At 40.9% G+C, this 19,656-nt stretch overlaps 1 protein-coding gene across 5 annotated transcripts in view; it reads left to right on the top strand.

Moving 5' to 3' along the window:
* Nucleotides 1-19,656, top strand: part of EML1 (EMAP like 1) — a 212,469-nt gene that overhangs the window by 116,716 nt on the left and 76,097 nt on the right. For 4 of the 5 annotated variants that reach the window (XM_025442903.3, XM_035720075.2, XM_025442902.3 and 1 more), the window contains exon 2: nucleotides 17,167-17,349. The exons of the other annotated variant lie outside the window; for it this stretch is intronic. In XM_025442903.3, the coding sequence (XP_025298688.3) occupies nucleotides 17,167-17,349 (183 nt within the window). The remainder of the gene's footprint in view (nucleotides 1-17,166; nucleotides 17,350-19,656) is intronic. 5 annotated transcript variants of the gene reach the window in all.

The raw sequence follows: 19,656 nt of genomic DNA on the forward strand, positions 1-19,656 counted from the left end.
TATCTTTCAAAGAACTTGCGATTTCACCTAAGTTATTAAACTTCTTGGTATAAAGTTGTTCTTATTATTCCCTTCTCATCCGTTAGTGTCTATAGATCTGTAATGATATTACCTCTTATTCCTGACACTAATATTCTGTGCCCTTTCTCTTTTTTTTTTCCCCTGAGTAATTTGACTACAGGTTTGTCAATTTTATTTATTGTCTCCAAGAATGAGTTTTGGGTTTTATTGATTTTTCCCTATTGTTTTTTGTCCTATTTCATTGATTTCTGCTCTGAGGTGTATCACTTCCTTTCTTCTGTTTCCTTTGGGTTTCTTCAGTAGAAGCTGAGGTCATTTTCCTTCTCTCCTTTTTCTTTTAAAGATTTATTTATTTATTTTAGAGAGAGAGAAAGAGAGAGCATGAACAGGAGGGGCAGAATGAGAGGGAGAGAGAATCTCAAGCAGACTCTGAACCAAGCATGGAGCCCAACACAGGGCTCGATCTCACGACCCTGAGATCATGACCTGAGCTGAAACCCAGAGTTGGATGCTTAACCCGCTGTGTTACCCAGGTACCCTAGACTGTACATCTATTTTTTTTTTTTTACCAATACCAGGATGTTTTGATTACTGTAGCTGTGTAATGAGTCATAAAGTCAGGTAGTATTATCAGTTCTATAACGTTGTTGCCGTCTTCAGCATGGCGTTGGCTATTCTGGGTCTTTTGCCTTTCCATATAGATTTTACTCATATATGAATTTATGAAATAAAACAAAGAAAAAAGAGACCAAAAAAGTACTCCAGACTCTTAAATACAAGGAACAAACAGGTGGTTGACAGAAGAGAGGTGGGTAGAGGGATAGGTGAATTAGATAAAGGGATTTAAGAACACATTATCTTGATGAGCCTTGAAATATGTAGGGAAATATTAAATCATTATATTATACACCCGAGAATAATATAACAACACTGTATGTTAATAATACTTCAAAAAAATAGAAGACTAGAAAAAGATTTTTAAAATTCCATTTAGAATCCGTTTGTCAGTATTCACAAAATAGCTTGCTAGGATTGTGCTTGGGATTGTGTTGAATCTGTAAATCAATTTGGGAAAAATTGACATTATAACAAAATTGAGCCTTCTAATCCATGAACATGGAGTATCTCTCTCTTTCTTTAAATCTTTTAAAAAATTTCTTTGTAGTAATTTTACATATAGATCCTGTACATATTTTGCTAGGTTCATACCCAAGTATTTCATTTTGGGGGCACTGTTATAAATGGAATCATTTTTAATTTCAAATTCCACTTGTTCGTTGATAGTATATAGGAGAGCAATGGACTTTTGTGTATTAACTATGTATCCTGCAGCCTTGTTATAATCACTTACTAGGTCTAGGAGTTTTTGTTGATTCTTTGGAGTTTTCTACATGGACTATCATGTCATCTGCAGACAGTTTCATGTCTTCTTTCCCAATTTGTATACCTTTTACTTCCTTTTCTTGTCCTCTTGCAGTCACTAGGATTTTCAGTGTGATGTCTAATAGGAGTGGTAAGAGGGATGTCCTTGCCTTGTTCCTACTCAGAGGGAGAAAAACATCCAGTTTCTTACCATTAAGTGTGTCTTTATCAAGTATTCCTAGTTTGCTAGATTTTCTCTTTATCACTGGTCTTCAGCAATTTGATTTTGGCTCATGTTTTTGGTGCTTGGGGTTTATTGAGTGTATTAATCTGTGGGTTTATCATTTTCATTACATTTGGAAAAATTTTAGTTATTATTTCTCTGATTATTTTTTTGTTCCCTCCTCTCCTCCCTTTCTTTGGGGACCTGAGTTACAGACATATCAGGACATGTGAAGTTGTCTTACAAACTTCCTGGTGTGTATTCCCGTATTCTCTCTCTCCCTCTCTCCGAACCTCATTCCAATCTGTTTTCTCTGTTTTTCATTTTGGATAGTTTCTATTGCTATTTCTTCATACTTACTAATTTTTTCAGTTAATCTCATCTAGTAGATTGTAGTTTTCATCTCTAGAAGTTTGACTTTTATCTTCATTTTTAAAAGATTTATTTATTTGAGAGAGAGAGAGAAAGTGGGAGAAGAGGCAAAGGGAGAGAATATTCAAGTAGACTCTTGCTGAGTGTAGAGTTCGATGCAGGGCTCAGGACCTAAGCCAAAATCAAGAGTCAGATGCTTAATCAACTGAGCCATCCAGTTGCCCCTAAAAGTTGGACTTTTAAATATATATATTTAAATATATGTAAATATATATATTTATCTTCCATGCCTCTATCTAACCATATTCAATCTTTCTTCTGGCTCTCATACATATAATACAGTTATAATAACTGTATAATTTTCCTTGTCTACTAATTCTATCATTGCTGTCATTTCTGGGTTAGTTTCCTTGGTTGATTCTTTTCCTTATTATGGGTCATGTTTTCCTGCTTCTTTGAATGCCTGGTCATCTTTTTTTCTTGGATACGAGGCATTATGAATTTTACCTTTTGGGAGCTAGATATTTTTATATTACTATAAATACTTTTAAGCTTTGTTCTGGGATGGCTTAAGTTACTTGGAAATAGTTTGATCCCTTTGAGCCTTGCTCTTAAGCCTTGTTAGGGGACAACCAGCATTTAAGTTGAGGGCAAAATCCTCTGAGTTCTCCACCCAATGTAAACCTGTGGATTACATGGTTTCCCACCCTAGCTGATGATGACAGGGACTATTCACAGCCCTGTGTAGGTTCAGGGGGTTGTGCTCTCTATTCTTTTTGGGTGGTTCTTGCCCCAGTGGGGGGTAATTTCCTCACAGGTAGGTGTTGATCAACCCAGCTGAAGACTCAAGGGTCTTGTCCATAGATTTCCAAAGTGTTCTCTCCTTGTGGCTCTTTCCTCTTCAGTGTTCTGCCTTGTGAATTCATGGATTTTTCTGGACTTCAGCTCTTTATCCCCAACTTAGGGAGACGTTCAGGCTTCACCTTGGTTCTGTTCCTGCCTCACTTCTGGGAAACTCCAGGCTGTATGCAGGGTAGTTGTATGGTCTCCTCTTTTGCTTACATTTTTTTTTTAAAGATCTTATTTATTTTTTCATGAGAGACACAGAGAGAGTCAGAGACATAGGCAGAGGGAGAAGCAGGCTCCCTGCGGGGAGCCTGATGAAGGACTTGATCTGGGATCACAACCTGAGCCAAAGGCAGAAGCTCAACCACTGAGCCACCCAGGTACCCCAAAACCTTGCTTTTCTGACTTTCATCCCAACAATTGAAGGACGGGCTCCCATGTAGGGGAATATTGTCTGAAACAAATGGAAACTCTCCAGTCTAGAAGACACCTGGTGTTATGGGGAATGGAATTATAGAGTACTTTAAACAGAAAATGTTATACTAATGAAAATTAATAGAAAAATAATAAGATTTGCTTTTAGTTTTTTCTTTTTACTGAAATGTTTTGAAACCATCATATCAAAGAAAAATTTATTGAATTGAAGCTATCTTTTAGATATTTTTTGTTAAGTCCGTTTAGGACCTGACCACATTATATCTAGATTGTATCATAGATGTGACAAATGAGTATTGCAATAGTCTCCTTGTAAAATAACATATAGATGACAGCTTTAGACCTCTTTCAGGTTCTACGCTATGCTCATTATTTTGTCCTCTCTCCCCTTCCCCACCTCCATAGTTTAATCCTTCCTTTCGAGGTTGAGTTTGGCAATCCTGTGTGACTTGCATGGGCTCTTTCCCTCCTCTCCCCGTCCAGCTGTCCCGGGAATTGCCCCTCCTGCCCTCGGCGTTCCTCACACCGCCAACCTTTGGAGCAAAGGCCAAGTTTTAAGGCATTCACTTCACATGTTACTGGGACTTTCTTTCCTGTTCAACTCCAGAATCTCTTGTTTGCTTTAAAATTGTAAAGTAGAGAAAACAAATTAACCTTAAAGTCTCTAAGTCTTTTAGTTTCTGACAGAAACAAGAAACAAAGTTGCTTTTGCAAAGATAGAGGGGTGTATGTGTGTGCATGTGTAAGTGTGCATGTGTATTGGGGGGAACATGTATGTGCATGCATGTGGAGGGAGCACCAGTATGTGGGTGTGTATGTGGGGGGGCTCATTGTGGTATATGTGCATATGAATGGATGTGTGCCTGTGGAGGGGCACGTGTGTGTGCATGCATGTGGAGGGAGTGCCAGTAGGTGAGTGTGTATGTTCTTGTGGCTCATTGTGGTGTATGTACATATGAGTGCATGTGTGCATGTATGTGGAGGGACGTGTATGTGTGTGTATGCATTTGGGCTCATTGTGATGTATGTGCATATGAGTTCGTGTGTGTGTAGAGGGGCGTGTGTGTGTGTTCTCATTGTGACGTATGTGCATATGAGTGCATGTGTGTGCATAGAGGGGCATATGTGTGTGTGTGTTCTCATTGTGATGTATGTGCACATGAGTGCATGTGTGTGTGTAGAGGGGCATATGTGTGTGTAGTATTAATCATTTCAGAGATTTCAAGGAATCTTAGGGCTCCATGGAAAGCCTTTGTTGGCTTGATAACTCCGGTTAGGCAAAATGAAATTAGAGTATATTTCAAGATAATTAACCCATTTTCTAAATGCTCACCTAGAGAATTTCGAGGCTGTTCTTTCTGTGATTGTTCTTATTCATCCTCTCTGCTTCATTCATTATTCATTGGTTGAAACCCAGCAGCTCACCTGAAATCCTGCTCTTCCCCCTTCACCTGTGCGTTGATGCAGGTGTGTCAGGTCCTCACGTTACGTCTCTAGCTGGGCTTTTTGCCAAGTTTGGGCCTGGGGCGGAGTGAGGACCGGTTAATTGCTCTCTCATCTGTGTTCCTAGATCTCTGTGATGGTTATCTGTGGGCCAGTCTCCTCTGCTAGACTGAGCGGGCTCCGGTTGGGGAGGTCACCGTGTTCATTGGGTTGCCCGGCACTAGGTCTGGCCCAGAACGACACTCAGGAACATTTATTGAACAGGATGGAAAGTCTGTTAGCTTTAAGCTCCGTGTCACTGAAATTCCAACCTTGCTGCATGGTGCTTCTTAGGGTGGCCTTGTGTGTATCCTTCTGGTCTCCAGCACCACTCTTTCACAACCTACAGCTCATGAGAGACCTTTATGCCATTACTTTCCAGATTGCAGGAGCCCTGCTGAAGTTGCTTTGATCAATAGGCAGCGGCTGCATTTTTATATCAAGGACTGCTGTAGAGTTCTTTCAGTCAAGTATACGAATGTTAGCCTCAGCATCCATCGAGACAGGTCTACTGAGCAACCATTGAGACAGGTCTACTGACAGAGAGGGTCAGTTCTTGTAGTTTCCTGGGAAGTGATGAATTCAGAGTCAGAGCTTAGGTGGCAGGTCCAGCCCAGAGATGAGCAAGACTTGGAGTGCCTGACGGACCCAGGCGATCACAGGAGAACTGGGAGTCTGAGAACAGAAATAAAGCTGGTGCCCGTCAGCCAGGAGTGGAGAACAGGGCTGCCAATCTGACAGCAGAGCTGGAATCCAGACCACCTGAAAATGATAGAGGGTATGTGGCTTCGTATACTGACCGTGTCTACATTGCTTTTGTGGTTGGATGCTCTGGAATGGTTCAGAGTGTGATGATCAGTATAACGTAAAATGGAGAGCCAGCTTTTATAGGAGATGTCTGCCTGCAAATTATTGAGTGAAAGATTGCTATTCCTTACCGCTTACATGATCTGAAGTGCTAAAACCTGGTAATGAGGTGTTTTTAAAATAGTATTTGTCTAATATTTTAGGAAAGGCAAAACAATACAAAAATTCTCTATATATTTTACTTAGTACCACGCAAGTCCCACTGGAATTAATGCTTGTCATTTGGAGGGACAGCATAATATGGGGCAAAGAGTAGATGTTTCCCAGCTAGCCTTGGCATGCTGCTTTTTTTATCTTCAGAAGATTTAGAAACCTAACTTCTCCAACCTTATCTATGGTATGGGGATGACATCTAAGTGGGAGAGTGTTGCAGGGACTGGAGATGAACCACATAAGGTAGAGCATCTGACAGTAGCAGGTGGAGAAGGAAGGGCAGGTGTTATTGCTTTGGTGCTATCCTTGCTGTTTTAAATGATTAAAGAAAAGAGAGAACATCTCAAGATAAAGGGGACAGATTCTAAATTAACCTTGAAAAGTATAATAGTCCCCCTTTGACCTCCAAGAGCGTTACTCAAACACCAACAACATTTCAGAGTCAAGAGTCTGTTTCTCTCTCTACATAATGAGACAATCCTATCAACAGGGGACAAAGTGCACTTCCTTCGCCTCTTAAATAGAATAAAACAGACAAATTACTTGATCTTTCTGTGCCACTTTTGACTGTAAAATGGTAATTAAACCCAAAAGTCACATCCACCCAAATGGCTTCATGAAGATCTAGGGTAAAGGCAGAGCCACTGGGTCATCTTTCTGCCTCTGGGGCTAGGAGTGACATAGGGCCTACCTGGACCTGTGACCTCTCCTGTAACTCAGAAGCTGGCATTAGACTAGTTCTCATGAGAGTCAAGCCAGAGACAGGGCTGTGGATGTAACGCTGGGTCCATCCGCTGGCCGCTAATCGTGTGCTGTCATGGGAGGGCACATACGGGACTCTCCCTCACCTGAAGGTTCAATGTCCTATTTCCTCAGCTTGACCGGAGGTGCTCCAGAGGCGGAAATGGCCCCTTTCACTCTAGAGCAGGTCTCTCTCATGGACCAAGCTCTGCCTAGTACTTGCAAAAATTGCACATATCTGTTGTTAATGGTGACTTCACCGATGGTCAGTGTTTGCTTTTTGCTCTTACAAACACTAAGATTAACAACAATGAACTATAGTAATGCTAAACCACTATTGTGTTGAGCATCTATTTGCCATCATCCTGTTAAGGGTTCATACACATCAACGTTTATCCTCGTGAGAGCTTCCAAAGACAGGCGGTGTTACAGCCGGAGTGCTCAGGTCCTTTGCCAGGACTACACAGCTAGTAAGTGATGCACCTGGGAATTGAGCCCTGCCCCAGTTTGAACCCCAAAGCAATGCTCTTTCTCAAGTCTTGGGGTCCAGGCAATCCAAAACAGGGTTCACTGATTGTCAGCCTCCCCTGAGGACTAGTTTTCTGAACCGTGTTTGGCCCTTGACAGAATGGTGACACGAGGCTGGGATCCGTAGCCCCGAGGAGATGTGCCGCTGGCTGAGGATGCGGGGTGTCTTTTAGAGCAGTTAGCCAGCTAAGACATCTGCGGTACAGGCCTCACACCAGCGTGGGTTTGGTTCTGCTCAGATTAAATCTTGTCTGTCCCTTTGCCCATTCCGACAGTTGGTGCAGCCTGAGCGTGGACGGTTTTCTGATACTGAGATAAAGGGACTCTCTACCTGTCATGTGTAAACAGATCCACATGCCTTCCTAAGGAAACGAACAGGTGCCACAGCCCCGGCCACTAGTTCCAGTTCATACAGAAGTTCAAAAAACCCAAGAGGTGAAAAACATAAAGAATATGGTCTTTTTCAAACATCCTCCTAACTCCACAAAGTGCAATGATGTTGGACAAGAATGCAAAAACTTTGAAAAAAAGATAAAGCAGTTCTGTTGTTAACATTGTCTTGATGACATCCGTGGGTAGATTTTGGAACTACAAGAACAAACGTTACTTTAAAATTTATAACTTGGGCAGCCCAGGTGGCTCAGCGGTTTAGCGCCGCCTTCGGCCCAGGGCGTGATCCTGGGGTCCCAGGATCGAGTCCCACGTTGGGCTCCCTGCATGGAGCCTGCTTCTCCCTCTGCCTGTGTCTCTGCCTTTCTCTCTCTGTCTCTCATGAATAAATAAAATCCTTAAAAAATAAAAATAAAAACAAGATAAAATTTATGACTCTCTGAGGTGTTACCCCTGCTGGATTCCCATTTGAATAAAGTTTTCTTTTTTTTTTTTTTTTTGAATAAAGTTTTCTTTGATGGAATTTGGATGCACTCTCCCATCTTGTGCGGTGGAGTCCTGCGAGGTGTTCAGAAGCTGGAAATGGTCTTTGTCAATTAGCGGTTTGGGTCTTGTTTTTCATTATGCCAATCAGGTTTTTTGCCAGCTGAATTTGAATTTGTGAAGTCATTTGAACAACACTGGCCTTTACTGTACAAAGAAAGGTTAAGAACTAGAGACCACTGTTGCCAAGACACCTTCCAGTTTGTTCTTGAGAGTAACTAACTACCCAAGGAGCAGAAGTAGAAGACTCCATTGCAGGTCAGGGCAGTGGTTCTGGCAGGATTTCCAAAGCACGGGGAATATGTCACAGGGACAACTTCAGCAAGACTTGCAAATAGAGGTTCTCTTAAGCAAACCAGGCTTTTCAGTTTTTAATCATTTGCATTTGAAGGGAGACATTGAGGTTTTCTGCTTTGGGTTTTGGGGATTTTTCTTTTTAAAATATTAAAATAGGATTTTTAATATGAATTTGGCAGTATAATTAAAATAGAGTCTAATTTATGCACTTTTATGAAAGGCATCTATAGAACAAACTGAGGCCATAGTGATGCTAGTTTGCATTGTAAATTTTTAGAACACGGAGCAGGCCTGCATTGCCTTACTTGGTATGCTGTTATATATATAATATCAGCTTGACCATGCAAGGTGGTGTGACACCAGCCAACTTACGCCTTTTCAGTGCTCGTCCCCACAGCTAGTGTGCGCCATCTCTCACAGCTGCTATCTACTCAGACAACCCCCACATTCTATAAATGCATGATTCTATATGCCAGATTATTTTCTGACTTAGAAAACACATACTATTAACCAAACGCTAATTTCTAATTAATTTTCCAGTGCTATTTTGCATAACAATGGTCAGATAGCACATAGGAATTTTGAAGGAAATGTTAAACTCAACTTTGGTGATTTTTATCAGTAATAATAACTAACACTAACAACAACAGCAGCCTGATGGTAGCTTGCATTTATAAAGCATTTACTATATGCAAAAATATATCCTAAATGCTCTACGTATGTTAACTATTTGAATAGTGTAACTTGCTGAGATAGATAACTGTTCTTGTCCCTGTCTTACAAATGGGGAAGCTGAGGCGCATGGAAATGAAATAATTTGCCCTAGGTCACACAGCTCATAAGTAGCAGGGCTGAGATTTGAGCCCAGGTGACCTGACTGTCCAGGGTCCACACTCTTGGTGACTAGAGTATACCCCTCTTCCACAAGTACTCTCCAACACTAACTTAGCTCTAGGATGGCTTTTCTCAATTGATATTGATAGATCTTTCTCTGACTTCTTCCTGAGGCTGGAGACCTTCCCAGTTAGGTCTGCCATGGACTAGTGCCCCCCCGCCCCCCACCCATGCGACAGCTGCTACACAGGCTCTTTCCAGTGAGCAACAAGTATTCAACTTGAATTATCTCTTTGCTGAGATCTCAAGGTATAATAGCAACCAACCTTAACAAGCCAAGTAACAGCAAAGCCAATGGGCAGACCTTATCTCCCTTGGACTCTCAAAAAAGTTATTTTATTTTTTATGTTAAAGTCCAACAAATCTGCTTTTTGGAGACAATTCTATGTATTTTGATACAGTGTAGATTTGAGTAATTGCTACCATTGTCAGGATACAGAACGTTTCCATTTTCCCCAGAACTTCCTAGTGCTGTGCCCTCATCCCAACCCTTGGCCAGCCCTGATCTGTGCTCCTTCACTAGTTTTGTCTTTTGGAGACTGTCACCTAAGTGGAATGAGCCAGTGTGTAACCTTCGGAGCCTGGCTTCCTGCACTCAGGATAGAACCTGAAGATTCACCCAAACCACTATATCAATAGTTCTTTCCTTTTTATTATTCTGTGGATTATCACAGCTTATCCATTCATCAGTCAAAGGACATTTGAGTTGTTTCCAGTTTTTACCAAATATGAATAGAGCTGCTCTCAACTTTGGTGTACAAGCTTTCTATTAATGTAGGTGTCATTTCTCTAGGAAGCATTTGGGGATTGCTAGGTCATAAGCTATGTGTATAAGAAACAGCAAAACTGCCTTGCAGAGTGAGCGTATCATCTTCTGTGCCTACCAGCAATGTAAGAGAGTTTCACATGCCCTCTATTCTGGCTGCATCTTGTTTTGTTGGTATTTTTGTATTTTATCCATTCTAGTAGCTGTGTGGTGGTATCTCATTGTGGTTTGAATTTGCATTTCTCTAATGGCCAGGGACACTGAACATCACTTTCATGTACCTGTTTGCCATTTGGTAAAGTATCTGTTCAACTGCTTTGTCTATTTTTTTTAATTCATGAGAGATAGAGAGGCAGAGACACAGGCAGAAGGAGAAGCAGGCTCCCTACTGGGAGCCCATGTGGGACTCGATCCCAGGACCCCAAGATCATGACCTGAGCTGAAGGCAGATGCTCAACCACTGAGCCACCCAGGTGCCCTCTTTTGCCTATTTTTTTTTTTTATTCATGAGAGCCAGATTGAGAGAGGCAGAGATACAGGCTGAGGGAGAAGCAGGCTCCATGCAGGGAGCCCAACATGGGACTTGATCCCAGCACTCCAGAACCATGCCCTGGGCCGAAGGCAGGCGCTAAACTGCTGAGCCACCCAGGGATCCCCGTCCCTTTTGCCTATTTTTAACTTGGGTTGTTTGTCTTCTCACTGTTGGATTTTAAAAGCTGTTTATATGTCTCTATCCATAGGCAGAGACAGAAAGACATAATCACCAGTATTCCCGACCGAAACAGTATGAATCCTCTATTTGGAGCATAGAGGTTGAAGTTTGTAGTTCTTAGAAGGCGAGGAGTGTGTGAAAAGGTCATTTGCAAATTTGTACCTCAAGTTTGATTTCTTTAGAGAGATAGGTCTGTGATATATTTTATAAAGGAGTTATGCAGTTTTTTCTTCATAAGATCTTAGCACTTTTACATGTACGTGAATGCTTGATGAGTTCTCTTGGTTGTTGGGTGTTCTCTCAGAAATGCCATAGACACACTCAAACGATATCTGTGTGTATGTTACCTAGAATGGTGATAGAACCTGAATTTATATGCATGGCAGATTTATATCCAGGAAGCGGAAATTACAAAATGGTAGATTTCAGTGTCGAAGGCTGTGATTATCTGAGTATTCCTTATGCTTCCCTGTTTCCATGTTTTTGTTTCAAGTGTTTCCATTGCCTGAATGCCATTCTTCTTGCTTTCCACATAGATGATTTTATGCTCACTTATCACTTTATATATTCCTTAATTACATAACATTATCAAATTGTCTTAAAATTTTGTGGACATGTGTCTTTTCTACTATACAGAGAGCTTTTGAAGGGTGATAACTGCATTAAACCAGTCATCTTTGATGCATGCTTCATAAGAGATACACATTTACCCAACTATTTATTCATTTACCAAATATTTATTGAGTTCCTAGTAGGTGTTACATAGTGGGACGGATGGTAGAGCAGTAGACTAGCAGAAAAAATGTCTGCTGTCATGAAGTTTACGTTTTATTGATGTTTTCAGAGAGCCAGCTTCTGATTTCATTCATTCTCTTCATTGTTTGTGTATATTTTAGCCCATTGGTTTCATCTTTTTGTTATTTCCCTTCTTTCTACTTGATTTTGGTTTAATTTGCTCATCTTTTTCTAGTCAATTAATGTGAAAGCTGAGAATCATTGATTTGAGAATTCTTTCCCTTCCTAATAAAGAGATTTTAAAGCTATTAATTTTACTCAAAGACCCCCTTTGCTGCAACCCACACTTTTGATATATCTTCACTGTCATTCAGTTAAAAATATTTTCTAATTTCTTCTGTGATGTGGTCTTTAACTTAATGATTATGTAAGAGTGTTGTTTGGGGCTCCCAGGTAGCTTAGTCACTTGGGCATCTGACTCTTGGTTTCTACTCAGGTCATGATCTCAGGGTCATGCGATAGAGTCCTGTGTCAGGCTCTATACTCCTCACAGAGTCTGCTTGTCCCTCTCCCTCTCCTCCTCCCCCACTGACACTTGCTCTTTCTCAAATAAATGAATGAATAAAACCTTTAAAGAAAAAAGAAGCATGTTATTTAATTTATAAGTACTAGAAGTTTTCATAGTTCTCTTGTTATTTTTGATGTCTAATTTAATGCCACTGTCCTAAAACAGCATACTCTTTTAGACTTTAACTTTATTCAGGTCTGTTTTTTTGGTCCAGAACATGATGTATCCCGGTAAATGTACCATGTGACTGCCATTGTTGAGTGTAGCTGTCTATACATATCCAGGAAGTCAAAGTGGCTTGTAATGCTGTTCAAACTTTGTTTCTTTACTGATTTCTTAAATTAATTGTCCTATCATTAGCTGAGATAGGAATGATAAAATCTTCAGGAATAATTGTGGAATTGTCTACTTCCCATTTTAATTCTACTTTTGCTTCATATGTTTTAAACCTCTATTATTATGATTGTCTTGTCTTTCTGATAAATTGATCCTTTTTTCACTATGAAATGGTCCTCTTTATCTGTGGTAGTACATTTTATTTGATATCTATGATATCTTATTATTAATATTGGCACTCTAGCCTTCTTATGCTTACTGTTTGCATGCTATGTCTTTTTCTGCATTCATTTACTTTCAACCTATGTCTTTGTATTTAAAGTGTGTATTTTGTAGACAGCAGATAGTTGGGCCTTGCTTTTTTCCCCCTGACATTCTTGGACTTTTAATTGATGTGTTGTTGTTTTTTTGTTTTTTTTTTAATTTATTTATTTATTTATGATAGTTACACAGAGAGAGAGAGAGAGAGAGGCGCAGAGACACAGGCAGAGGGAGAGGCAGGCTCCATGCACCGGGAGCCTGACGTGGGATTCGATCCCGGGTCTCCAGGATCGCGCCCTGGGCCAAAGGCAGGCGCCAAACCGCTGCGCCACCCAGGGATCCCGATGTGTTGTTGTTTTTAAAGATTTATTTTAGAGAGAGAATGACTGTAGGAGTCTGGGGGGAAGGGCAGAGGGAGAGGGAGAGAGAGAATCTCAAGCAGACTCCTTACTGAGCCTGGAGTCTGACACTGGGCTCAATCCCAGGACCCTGAAAGCACAACCTGAGCTGAAATCAAGAGTTAGACTCAACCAACTGAGCCACCCAGCCACCCCTTAATTGGTGTGTTTAATGCAATTATTGCTTTAATGTAACATTTAATGTAATTATTGCTGTGTTAGGTTTGAGTTTATCATTTAAATTTTTTTCTATTTGTTTGCTTTCTGTTCCTTTCTCCTTCTTTTCCCTCCTTTGGATTATTTGAATATAGAATTTCAATTTAATATTTCTTTTTTTTTTTTTTTTTTAGCTATACTTATTTGCATTATTCTCTAGTAGCTCCTTAGGGATTACAATATACATCTTGAACTTTTCACAGGTCCTTTACAGTTAATAATGTATAATATTAAAATCTTACATAAAATATTAAAACCTCATAGATCCATATCTTCCCCATCTTTATGTTATGATAGTTGTATGTATTACCTGTACATGCCTTATGAATCCCATCAGACAGTGTTATAATTTTCATCATCAACAGTTTAAAGGCTTATAAGAATATTAACAGGAAAATGTAAAGGGAAAAAAAGTCTTAAACACATTCAGGTATTTATTACTTCCGGTGCTCTTTCTTCTTTCCTGAGTGTCTGAGTTTCTTTTTTTTTTTTTTTTTTAAGATTACTTATTTATTTATTCATGATAGACACACACAGAGAGAGAGGCACAGACACAGGCAGAGGGAGAAGCAGTCTCCATGCTGGGAGCCCGATGTGGGACTTGATCCTGGGACCCCAGGATCACGCCCCGGGCCAAAGGCAGGTGCTAAACCTCTGAGCCACCCAGGGATCCCCTCTGAGTTTCCATCTTATATAATTTCCCTTTATCCTGAAGAACTTCCTTTGGTACTTCTTGTAATGTAGAGCTTCTGGCAATGAATTATTTCAGTTTACATTTATCTTTTTTTCATTTTTATTTTTTTCTTTGCCTTCACTGCCAGAGGGTCTATTTGCTGGATATAGAATTCTGGATTGAAATTGTTTTCATTCAGTACTTTACAGATGCTCCACTATCTTCCACTCTGCAGGGTCCTTCCCCAAGACCAGTTTGCTCTTGCTGTTTTCAATATGTATACTTAATCTGATTTTCAACAGTTTAATTGTGAAATACCTTGAGATGGGGTTCTTTGTGTTTATTTTGTTTGGTGTTTATTAAGCATTTATGTTGTTTTACATTTCTACCTTCATCACATTAAGGTATTTGGGGCCTTTATAGTTCAGATATTTTTTGCTGCCTTGTTCTCCTTCTTTTTATATTTCAATGTAATATATGCTGGAGTGTTTGAGAGCCTCTAAGAAATCCCCAAGAGACTTGGTTAATTTTTTTTTTCTCAGTTATTTTCTCTGTGTTTTTCACCCTGGACACTTTCTCTGCTCAATGCTCAGCTTTCCTTGTCTTTTCTCCAACACGGCCATGCAGCTGTATCCAGTCAGTGAACCTGTAACTTCAGAAATTGTATTTTTCAGTTCTAGAACTTCCACTTGGTTCATTTTTTTATTGTTTCTCTCTCTCTGCCAATACTTCCCACTTCTCTGTTGAAATATTCATTCATTGGAAATATCTCATTTTCTTTGTTAGTTCCAATATTTTGTTCATTTTGGAGTTGGACTCAATGTATTTTCTTTTCTCTTGAGACTATGTTCCATTTCTTGATTCTTAGCATGTTGAGCAGTTTTGGATTATATCCTGGACATTACGAATGTAAGTTGTGGGGATTTTGTATTCTATTACTTTCCTCTGAGAAGTATCCTTTCCTTCATTGTAGTGGCTACTTTCCTTGGCTGGACTTGAACTGCAAACTACTTCTTGGGCCTCTAATCTGAGTTTCAATCTTCTGCTGTTAGCTGAGATACTTGAGCCTGTTCCATGAGTGTGATTGCCAGGTCAGGCAGGGCTGAAGTAGGCAGAATTTGGGACTCTCCCTCTGGTGTCGTCCCTCCTGTGATTTCCCCACTTTCTAGTGTTCACAGTTTTTGGACTTCACTTCCTGGCTTTCTGAGGACAAAAATGGCAACAGGGTTTCCCGCATGCACCCTCACCCCCACTGTGTACCACTTAGGTCTGACTAAAAGCCATGCAAAAGGGATTTACTTGTCTGTTTTTCCAAGTGAGTGTATATTCCCCACCAGAGTCTATATACCTGCGTCTCTGCTGCAGTACCTTCAAGTAGTTGTTTTCTGGTATAATTTCCAGGCTTAAAATTGCCTTCTACGGGCAGGACAGGGAGGGTGGTACAGTCCAAAAGGGGTCTGTCATATGTGGAAGCAGAAGCAACTCCATGATGCTCACATTTTAGCTGGGAGATAAGAGCATTGGAGCACAGTAATGCCATGGAAGAAATAAATAAAGTTGAGGTGATCCTAGTACCAACCCTACGTAAGGTTGTAAGGAAGTTTCTCTGAAGAGCTCAGTTTGAGTTGACACTAAAAGAACAGAAGAATTTGATCATGCAAAAAGTTTGTTGAGAAGTATTTCAAGTAGGGGCACCTGGGTGGCTCAGTCAGTTGAGCATCTGACTGCTGAATTCAGCTCAGATCATGATGTCAGGGTCGTGGGACTGAGCCCCTGCATTGGGCTCCATGCTGAGTGTAGAACCTGCTTAAGATTCTCTCTCTCTCTCCCTCTTCCTATGCCCCTCACCTGCCTCTCTCAAAAAAGAAGAAAAAGAAAAGAGAGGAAGAAAAAGAATAGAGAGAAAGAAAAAGAAATGTTTTAAGTAAAGGCAACAGCAGATACCAAAACTCTCAGGGCAGTTGAAAGAGGTCAGTATGGCTGAAGCACTGAGAGTGAAAGGAGGAATGATGTGAAATGAGTTTCAGAGGCAAGAAGACTGTGTGGGACCCTGGAGGGCTTGATAAGGAATTGGTGACTAGCAATTCTATATGAGAGATTAGGATTGCCGTGGCTGTAAGGGAATAGTCACCAAACAGATTTGACCACTTGTGTTGCTTTGTCAGAGTAGCCAGACCTTAGCAGGCATGACTGTTAGATAGTGTAAGTCTTGTTGTGTTTTTTTTTTTTTTAATGAAGTAACAAAATTTATTTATATGGTCTTATGGTCCTCATTACAGCTTTTATAACATTGCAATCTATCATATTTTGACTAACAAGGAAGATTGTTCATAATTATCTGAAGAGGCTATTAAAATATTTCCTCCGTTCCCTACTATATGCCAGCATGAGACCAAATTTTCTTCATATATTTCAACAAAAAATAACATATCACAGCAGATTGAATGCATAAACAATTCCAGTTATTTTCTAATATGTCATACATTAAAGAAAAATTTTGAATATTCAGTATTTTCTTTTTTAAAATTTTTTTGTTTTTTAAAAACAAAATGTGTTAACATGTAATGTTTTCGTTATTTTTGAATAAGTCATGATTAAATATTTATAAAATGCCTGTTTTAATTTTCAATACGGAAGATATCGATGGACATAATTTACACAAACAAAGGCTATTTGTGGTCCTCAGTAATTGTTGCTGATGTAAAGGAGTCCTGAGACCAAAGCATTTGATAACTGCTGCTTTAAAGCTATTTTACCTGAGAAAGATGATACATTAAGCCAGTAGTTTTAACTTTAACTCCACAGTGAAATCACGTAGAAAGCTTTTTATTTCTGAGTTTTTATTTAAATTCCAGGTAGTTAACCTTATAGTGTGTAATACTGGTTTCAGGAGATAGTGTAGGCCTGTGATTATCTGACCATCCCATCAGCTAGCATCTGTGGCACAAAAGCTAGAAGGCCACGCAGTGGATTTCTGCTATGCAGGAGAATTGAAGTGGGTGCACCCCACCCCACCCCAGCTTTGAGGTCTCTGACGTCATGAGCAAGAAACTATGTTGCCCTGTATCTGGAATAGTATAATGGCAAATAAAACCACAGCTAAAAAGAAATGAAAAGCACAAACAGAATGAAAAGACGGTAGCAGAATGAGGCGGAGCAGTTCTAGGTAGTAAAAAGCTGCCCCATGGTTTCTGCGTAAGAGCAGTCGCCTTCCGTTTATAAATCTCGTTATGAAAAAAAAATTTTTTTAAATCTTGTTATGTTTTAGCAATGTGCTCGTGCATGGGTGTCGGTCTGATTTCTCTGGGGAGCACAGAAGAGTCACTGGTTCCTCTCCTTTGGTTTAGATGACAGCGCTTCGGCTGCCAGTAGCATGGAGGTGACCGACCGCATTGCCTCCCTGGAGCAGCGCGTCCAGATGCAGGAAGATGACATCCAGCTGCTCAAGTCGGCGCTGGCGGACGTGGTTCGGCGGCTGAACATCACGGAGGAGCAGCAGGCTGTGCTGAACAGGAAAGGACCTACCAAAGGTGGGCACCTTAGATGTGCAGGAGCCGCGGGCCACCCGCTCGCGTTGCAGGTGTTTGCCCTGGCAGAGGCCCCCCACCCCGCCCCCCCTCACCCCGACAGAGACGGGAGACTCCGAACATCAGGGAGCTGCTCCCAGCCCTGCCCGAATCGTCACACGAGGCAGGCCTTTGGGGCTTGATGTTAGTGAACTGTCCAGCTCCGGGGGGTGCGTACACCTGTGGGTGATCGGTAAATGCTCGGAACCATCCAGGGTGGACTCTGGGGAACAATTGTTCATCAAGTTTAGAATGGAGGTGGCTTGCGAGGGAGAACCTAGGACAAAAGAACCCCACAATCTTTGGATGCCTGGAGGCTGCCCCACCTAGAAACTTTTTGATAACTCTCCTCTCTTGCACTGTACACGGCTCACGCTACCGTTCAGTTCAGCCCGGCCAGGAGAAGGTTATGCTGAGCCACAGCGAAGCTCTGAGCCAAGGGCCCCAGCGGGGAGAAGGCCCTTCTCCAGGAGTCCAGAACCCCCACATTCATCACTAACTGCCCCCCTTGTAACTAGTAAGCTCCTCCCTCCTGGGCACAGCCTCCTGTTTCTTTCTTTTTTTTTTTTTTTTAAGATTTTATTTATTTATTCATGAGAGAGAGAGAGAGAGAGAGAGAGAGGCAGAGACACAGGCAGAGGGAGAAGCAGGCTCCATGCAGGGAGCCCGACGTGGGACTCGATCCTGGGACTCCAGGATCACGCCCTGGGCTGAAGGCGATGCTCAACCCCTGAGCCACCCGGGCTTCTTTTGACTCTCCTGCTCTGCCCAGGAGAACGTAGCTTAACTACAGAATTCTGTACCTAGTGGGTTTCTGGCGAATTTAAATCATCATTTCATTTCCCCCGTGGCGCCCTATATGTGAAACGTAAAAAAAGCAATATTTGTGTTTTAAATAACTTTGTAGTGACCTTCTTCTTAAAATTTGGAAGTACAACGCCTTCTATCCTGCTAGGCATAGTCGACGTATACTTTCAACCCATTTACATTGCTCATTTTTTTTGCCAGGATTTCTGTTCCTTGTGGCTAACTTTAGAAAATAGAATTCGTCTTGGCTGTTAAATTCCTTTGGTTAAAACATTTGAGTTCACACTAGCATGTAAATGTCCCTTTAAAATTAGCTTTTTTTTTTTTTTTTTGGTTGTTTGGAGTTAACAAATTATTTCACAGTTACCATGTTTTTCTTGGAGTCAGGAGAGGGTACTGTCTGATGTTGCATATGTTACTTTTTTCTCAAGTACTTGGCTACATCTTCACATATCTGTAGAAAGAAATCTATTTCTTTGTCCTTCTGGGTAATTATCACCAGCTCCATGTGAGATATACATGCAAGGCAATATCTGCAGATTCCTATCATTTTTATGAGTATAATTGACACACAATGTTACGCTGGTTTCAGGTGTGCAACATAGTGATTTAACTATGTGCCCTGCTCACCACAAGTATAGCTGCCATCTGTTACCATGTAACACTACCTCTCGAATAATCTTATTTATTTATTTATTTACAAGATTTTATTTATTTATTTGAAAGACAGAGCACAAGCAGGGGGAGATGCAGAGGGAGAGGGAGAAGCTGACTCCCCGCCAAGCAGGGAGCCTGATGCGGGACTCAATCCCAAGACCCTGAGATCAGGACCCAAGCTGACGTCAGATGCTTAACTGACTGAACCACCCAGGCGCCCCTTGAATAATCCTTGTGAATCATGTTTTCTTCTTCTCCTAAGTTACAGTGATTAGGAAATTTTAAATAGAAACCAGGTTATTTTAGGTATTCTTGATCTACTCAGCTCTCCAAAAATAAAACCTATGACTACTCTACCCTAAAGGGTACATTCTAAGCTGTTGCTTCATATAAAATGTCAGACTTCCAAAACTTATGTTTAAAAAAAAAATGAAGGAAAAAATAATACAAGAGGCCTGCCAAGGGGTTTTCTTTTCCTGGTTAAGAGTAGAGTTTGGTTTTCAGGAAACTTCCTCTAAGAGAATAATTTGTTTTCATAGTGAATTCAATGTTTCTGTATAATATTCTTTTAATAAGTAAAAGTAAATCAGCATGATAGCCTGGGAGTCACCCCAAGATATAGAATAGAGATTGTAAGAAAGCTGGTGAGCGGGCTGGCAACCCCTGGATGGAATGGGCCATGGTTTTCCCCAAGCAGTTAATTACAGGACAGTGAAGGCAGAGGTGGGGAGGGGGAGGAGGGGGCGGAGGGGGCCTGTCAGAAGCCCTGGTCTCTGCTCCCCTTCTGGAGAGGGTCATATGGGTGCA

Source organism: Canis lupus, chromosome 8 (assembly GCF_003254725.2).
Source record: "Canis lupus dingo isolate Sandy chromosome 8, ASM325472v2, whole genome shotgun sequence".
Classification (NCBI taxonomy): domain Eukaryota; kingdom Metazoa; phylum Chordata; class Mammalia; order Carnivora; family Canidae; genus Canis; species Canis lupus.